At 33.5% G+C, this 7,268-nt stretch overlaps 1 protein-coding gene across 5 annotated transcripts in view; it reads left to right on the top strand.

The window, feature by feature from the left end:
* The first annotated feature begins 433 nt into the window (after positions 1 to 433).
* LOC123216533 overlaps positions 434 to 7,268 on the top strand; it is a 33,386-nt gene continuing 26,551 nt past the window's right edge. For 3 of the 5 annotated variants that reach the window (XM_044636970.1, XM_044636973.1, XM_044636972.1), the window contains exons 1-2: positions 434 to 1,137; positions 1,244 to 1,343. In XM_044636970.1, the coding sequence (XP_044492905.1) occupies positions 857 to 1,137; positions 1,244 to 1,343 (381 nt within the window). In that variant the 5' untranslated portion in view covers positions 434 to 856. Of the gene's footprint in view, positions 1,142 to 1,243; positions 1,344 to 7,268 lie in introns of all 5 variants that reach the window. The other 2 variants (XM_044636971.1, XM_044636974.1) reach the window with 2 other exon arrangements.

Genomic DNA, 7,268 nt, shown 5'->3' with positions numbered 1-7,268 from the left:
GAGTCTTCTCAAGCTAGGTCGACTAGAGTTAGTTCCAACTTAAGCTTGATTTGACTTAACTCAATTTGGCTAAATTTAAATCCAACTTCAACTCTAATCTTTCAAATATAAGGGTTAATGGACTTTGTGAAACTTATTAGGAGGCTTTATATAATTTTTGAGGAGGCTATTAGAATTATGCACAAATGACTACCTGAAATTTTACAAAGCTACTCACCAAAAAAAGAAAAAAATTTACAAAACCGCATTACTATTCTGTCACTCGGGTATATCCAAAGGCCAAAATTTCCAGCCCAGGCCCAAGTGTTATTTCGAACCCAAGTTGGGCTCCGAGGGCCAGGTCGGGGTTTTTGTATCCCTAATTCAAAGGTGTACAGCTAAACCTCATCGGAGAAAATTGTAATATGCTAAAATAAAATAATAAAATGGGAAAAGAAATTTAAAAACCAAAAAACGGTGTACAAAAGGAAAGGTGGAGAGTCCACAATTATTGGCAACAAACGCTTATGGAGATTCGCACTGTTGTTGAATTCCAAGATCTGGCAACATCAATTATTAAATTTTAAAAAATATAATTATGTGAAAAGCTTTTTGTTTGATTGGAGGAGAGAAATAATAGAAAGAAGAAGCATGAAGTGTTGTAAGCAGGAGGAGCAATAGCAATAGAACTAAGTATTTAGTGATTTAGTGAGAGACAAAGTTACACAGAAGAAGAGCCAATTAGAGGTCCTTCGGAAAGAAAGTTGCCTGAAAAGGTAACTCAACAATCAAAAATCTTGTTTTTAAGTTAGGTGTCTATTATGGATGGTGAATTGGGTTATGTTGTTGGTTAGATTGAAGTGAGAATTGGGAGAAAATGGCTGCTGAGTCATCCTCAAAGATGAGGGGATTTGGTTTGAAAAACAGCAATTGCAATTTAGAGGTGATTCCCAATCCTAATTCAAATCCTATGAGTGTGGGTTTTGAAATGGGTAGTTACTTTGCTTCTTCATCTGGCTTCATCCCTGGATTGCTTCAACCGCTCAATTCTTCTTCTACGACTACTTTTCTGGATTACTCCGGCCTCAAACATGATACTGGATTGGCCGTCGACTGGTCTATGGATGAGCAGCTTAAATTGGAGGAAGGTCTTGCCAAGTAGGTACTTTTGTTTTGGGCTTTGACATAGTTTAACTGCTTCCATGAATTAATTTCAATCAAATCTTTTACTTTTTGGGTTTTTTTGTTTTGTTTTTGTATGTAGATATGCTGATGAACCAAACATCATGAGATATGTAAAGATTGCGACTACTTTGCGTGACAAAACTGTACGCGACGTTGCATTGAGGTGTAGGTGGATGACTGTAAGTTTTTGTTTCTTTTAGTTTCATTTATTATCTTGAAATTTCGAAACGTCTCATGGATATTTCTGCTTGTTGCATTAAGGTGTAGATGGTTTTTTCTCCTTTTAAATTGATTGTATCATTTCAAAATTTTGAAATGTCTTGGCTATATTATTGCCTGTTGTCATCCGTGGAACTGAAATGGTGTCCATTCTTTCAATCACTAAAACAATATGACAAGAAAATTGTGAAGAACTGTGAAATCTACTTTCGTCTAATCAACCATTTTGTCAATCAATTGAAGCGGACTTCAACGGTATTTAGGATTCAATTTATTATTATGTTATAATACCCCTTATTTTCAAAAATAGATGATGAAAGAGCATATTGGATGTTTGTATTTTATGTTGGGTGATTCTCCTCTTATTTTAGGACCCCAACTCTTAATTCATCTAAAACAAAAAAATAAAACACAAAAACATGATAAACGAAAAATTATTTTATTAATGAAAGAATTACAAGGATAAACCAAACAATTTGAAGAGTTTGAGACCTCTCATTCTGGACAGTTTGAGAAGTTTGAGGCCTCCTATTTTTCGACTATTTGAGACGTCGGAGACCTCCTACAATCAGTCAAAATTGGTTGCTGAAATAACAAAATTCTAATATTTTTTTCTCCTTTTTCTTTCTTTGAAACTTAATACCCTTTTATAATGAAGACTTCTGTTAGATTGAGGAGAAATATCCCAATCCTAACAAAAACCCTTATAACTTAGAGGACAATAAAATTTAGGTAGGCCACTCTTCTTGTTTGTATGATGATAATAGTGGCCTAGGTTTAGCTCGCTTGTCAAGCAGAGTATTGAGTAATTTTTAATTCTTAAATTTCAAGTTTTAAATTGGACAAGATTTAATAATTGTTTTGATAGGATAATAATAATATAATTAATAACATATATTTAATGAGGATAATAAATTAAATTTGATTTGAATAGTATATTTGATTTGATTAGGATAGTATATTTGATTTGATTAGAATAATATATTTGATTTGATCAATATTTGACTTGAAAATTTAAAATATTGGAAGAGTAAATAGAGTAGTTGAATTGAGGAGAGGAAGAAGAATATTATTATGTGGCTATTTTAGACCGCTTTCAGCTAATTGGGAGGAAAGACACCTCTATTTGCCTTGAGAGGAGTTGACACCTTTTATTACCAATATTAATTTATTTTATTATTAATAAATATATCCGTTGGATCCATATCAATTGGTATTAGAACAGTATGAGAATGAGACAAATCGATGTCATGTTGGATGAGAAAGGAAGTTGGTTATGGTTTCAATGACTGAAAAAATTGAAAGCTTGAGTGTTAGGATTGGGACACTTTTCATTAATCTAACGATAGCCTTCATTATAAAAAAGGGTTTCAAGTTTCAAAGAGAAAAAAAGGAGAAATAATATTGGGGTTTTGTTATTTGGACAACCAATCTTGGCTAATTGTGGGAGGTACTGGACTCCTCAAATTGTCAGAAATGGAAGGTCTTAAACTCCTCGAATTGTTCAGTTTATCCTTACAAACTTTTTATTAATGAAATAATTTTATTTTATTATGCATTTTATGTTTTTATCCTTTGTTTTTGTTGAATAAGAATTGAGTTCCTAACAAATGATATCAGAGCAGTTCGATCTCAGTTTTTGCTGAGATTTCGATGAGAGAAATGACTAGAGATGGATGAGAAAGTCGAAAACTCATTGGTCGAAGGTGGATCTTTGCTGAAAGGTTCTTTCGGAACGAGATTGGCTAGAGATGACGATGGTGAAAGGCAAATTGGCAATGGAAAAACAAATCGACATGACGACGACTGGAGATCTGAAAAGTCGCCAAAGTCGATCCCTAGAAATGACTAGAAAAAAAAAACAAAATAAAGAGAAGAAAAAGAAGCAGCAAAAACAATGAAGAGTAGAAGAGAGAAGAGGAAGAGAAGAAAGAAAAAGAGAAAAAGACGAGGAGAAGAACAATATGAAGAGAAGAGGAAGAAGAGAGAAAAAAAAGTTAGAAAAAGTGGGGATAGAAAAAGATAAAATAGTGGTATGAAGAAGATGGTGTAAACAACTGTCAAAAGAAAAAGTAAAAAAAAGAAGGAAAATGGTTACAGGGAAAGGAGTGGGATACAACTAGAAAAAAAAAAAGTAAAAATAGTTGTTAGTCAAGGACAGAGGGCTGGACAAAGAAAAAAAAAGTATGAAAAAAATCAGAAAGAAAAAGAAAAATTTTTAAAAATATATATGAAAAAAAAAACCTCCACCTTGAGGATAAGGTGGTTTTCGGGGGGAAAAAAATATTAAGATTGTGACATTTGTTCTCAATCTAATGGTAGTCTTCATTATAAAAAGGGTATCAAGTTTTAAAGAGAAAAAAAAGAGAACATATTAGGGTTTAGTTATTTGGGTAGCCAATCTTGGTTGATTATGGGAGGTCTCTGGTGCCTTGAACGATCAGAAAATGAGAGATTCTGGATTCTTCAAACTGTCTACAATGGAAGGTCTTGAACTCTTCGAATGTTCGGTTTATTCTTGTAATATTTTTATTGATGAAATAGTTTTATTTTATTATGTATTTTATGTTTTTATCCTTTGTTTTTGTTTAATAAGAATTGGGTTTCTAACATTAAGATATGTCAAAAAAAAGAAATTTGTCTCCATTGGGAAGGCAAACTCGAGTGTGATCACAACTGTATATTTAAATGGTTAGCAGTGTTCCTGGTGGATAAGGATGGATTCAATGACAATGCCGTCCTGATTGTGAGTGATGAAAAATAAGAGGAGATAAGTTGATTTGGTGGAGAAGGGTGGAATTGATTTTGTTGAGTTGGAGGTTTTCGACGAAAAATCAATTATCTTAATAATCAGAAGGTGAAATTGATAAATTTTGACAACTCTAACTACAAATTGGTAGGCTCCATTGAATTTACAAAGTTAGCAGTGGTCCAAAAGTGTGATTCAACAGATTCTGGGGTAATTCGATAGATTTTGATGAAAATTGGTTGTTTTCGATGAAACCAAAATTCTATAAATTGTTCATTTGCTTGACAGCTAAGAGCTTCTAACATTGGGGATGCAGGTAGAGTATATTGAAGGAGAAGATGAAACAAGGGAAAAGAGTTGTCAAATGGTTGCACCCGATCAGAGTATAACACAACCTAACTCACCACGTCAAATTACACCATTTACCTAACTTAATTTGCAATCCAAACACTTGTAATCCAACCCAAGCCCAACTTATCATACCAATTTAAACCAATGCTAACCAAGCCCAAACCTTTTACAGTTAAAACCAAACTCAATCATTAGGATTGACCCAAAACCTAGTTGGGTTAATCCAAAGACAACTTACCCACTAGATCCAATCATTCATGTGTTAAGTCCGAACACAATCCACTAAATCAAACAATATTTGTTTCAATTACAACCAAAACCATTCCTAATACAACCCGTTTTGCACAAAACCCACCTTGAGGTAAAGGTGGTTTCTAAAGGGTGTATAATGTTAGGATTAGACATATAATAATAGTAATAAAATAATAATTAATAATATATATTTAAAGATAATAATATATTAGACTTGATCTGAATAATATATTTGATTTGATTGGGATAGTATATTTTATTTGATCAATATTTGAATTGATAATTTGAAATATTGGAAGAATAAATAGAGTACTTGGATTGAGGAAAGGGAGGAGAATGTTATTATTTGATTATTTTAGGCAACCTTTGGCTGATTGAGGGGAAAGATATCTCTATTTCCCTTAGGAAGAGTTGACACCTCTTATTGTCAGCAGTAGTGTCTTTTATTATTAATAAATATATGTGTTGGGTCCCTGTCAGGTCAACAATTCCAACTTCCCTATCTAGATTGTTTTGTTGGTAAGAGAATGCAAGAATATTTTAGTGTTAGAGATTAAATTCTGTTGTTGAGCACATACTTTTTTATGGAAACTTGGGTAACCAATTTCTTTATTAATCGAAACTAGAAAAATACAACCAAATCTATGCTGAAATTATTATGAAATTATCAATAACAGTTGGCAAATGAATACTGAAAACAAAGATTATAGTCCCCATAAGCCGAAGCCTCCAAAATCCCCAAATTCACTTTTGTTTTCCTTTGATGCCTTCCTCCAATTTTCTTCTCTTATTTATAAGTGAATCAATTCCTTCCCGTTTTCCAACCAACAGCTCGGTTTAAATACATTATCTATTTTGTTATCCTACCAGCATTTGAATTCAAACATATTATTTATTATGGAATCTTGCACACATGTCCTGGCTTAATTTGATTCCAATTTGAATGCACCGCCTTATTTATTGAATGCACTTTACTATGTAATGGAATTACATTGTTGCCCTTCTTCCTTCTATGCACCTTGGTAATGGGTGGTCTATCAATACTCCCCCCATAAAAGATTCACCTTGTCCTCAAGGTGAAAAACGAAAAAATGGTCGTGAATAGCATCAAGAGTCTCCCATGTACACTCCCATTTGGACATATTTTTCCATTCGATTAACACTTCTAAGGAAGGGTTTCTATGCATATCCAAAATGTACTTTGGTTGGACATTTAGTTCATTTGTGCTGCCAAATTGATACATAGGTGGGGTAAATTGACTTAGTTAAGAGTGGTATGCATAAAAAGGGTGTATATATCTGGGCTTGGGCTTAAAGGTTCAGATGGATTTTATTTATGTAAATTGGGTTGGATTGGTGTACTTAGGCATGCATATAAAACATATGAGTTGATGTGGGCTAATTGTGTTTTGGGTTGGGTCGGGTCTTGGTCTTAGTTTGTTGTTCTGTGAGTTGTTTGGATTTAGAAAGTTCAAATGATGATTGAGCTGGGTCAAATATAAGTAGGGTGGGCATAATTGATTGTGAGGATTAGGTTGAGTGGTAGATTAGAAATAGAAGGGGTGCACTTAGATGGGTTGACATGTGAATTGAAGATACATACTTGGTTTGAGCTGGGTTGGGTCACTTGTTTGAGTTATGTTTCATGAATACAAGCTCTTTTCTCTTCATCTTCATCCTTAGTTTCATTCTTCAACTATGTCTTCTTGTTTCTTGTCAAATATGATTACGATGCCCTGTACATGCAATTCGTCCTCTTCCACTATAAGAACCACCTGTGACTTACATTCATAGTTGTGATTGAGTTTTTCTATTCTTTTAGAACAAAGATAAATTTCATTTGCCCATAACATTCGGATCTCCAATTACGTCAACGTTGGACAAACCTTCATCTTTCATTTTTAACTTGCATCACGTCAACCATTCCTATTCTCAAAATAATACTGCTTTGATACCAAGTTTGATGGAAACCTAGGCAACCAATTGCTTCATTAATCAAAACTAGCAAAATGCAGTCAAAGCTATGCTAGAATTATTTTGAAATTATTGATAACAGTAGACAAATGAATATTGGCAACAGAGATGCTAGTCCTACTAGGCCGAAGCCCCCAAAACCCCAAATTCCCTTTTGTTTTCCCTTGATGCCTTCCTCTAGTTTTCTCCTTTTATTTATAAGTGCATTCGCTCACTCCTATTTTCAAGCCAATAACCCAGTTCAAATACATTATTTATTTTATTGTCTTGCTAGCATTCAATTCAAACATATCTATTATGCTATCTTACACACATGTTTTGACTTTATTTGATTGCAATTTGAATGCTCCAACCTTATCTATTGAATGCATTTCACCATGCAATGGAATTACACTGGTACCTTTCTTCCTTTAATACACCTTTATAATGGGTGGTCTATCAATACTCTCCCTTTAGAAGATTCACCTTGTCTTCAAAGTAAAGAGAGGGAAAATGATCTCGAATAGCATCAAAAGTCTCCCATGTACACTTCCATGTGGGTAGATCCTTCCATTCAATT

This window comes from Mangifera indica, chromosome 5, assembly GCF_011075055.1.
Source record: "Mangifera indica cultivar Alphonso chromosome 5, CATAS_Mindica_2.1, whole genome shotgun sequence".
NCBI lineage: Eukaryota > Viridiplantae > Streptophyta > Magnoliopsida > Sapindales > Anacardiaceae > Mangifera > Mangifera indica.
This window is presented reverse-complemented; position numbering and strand designations above follow the sequence as displayed.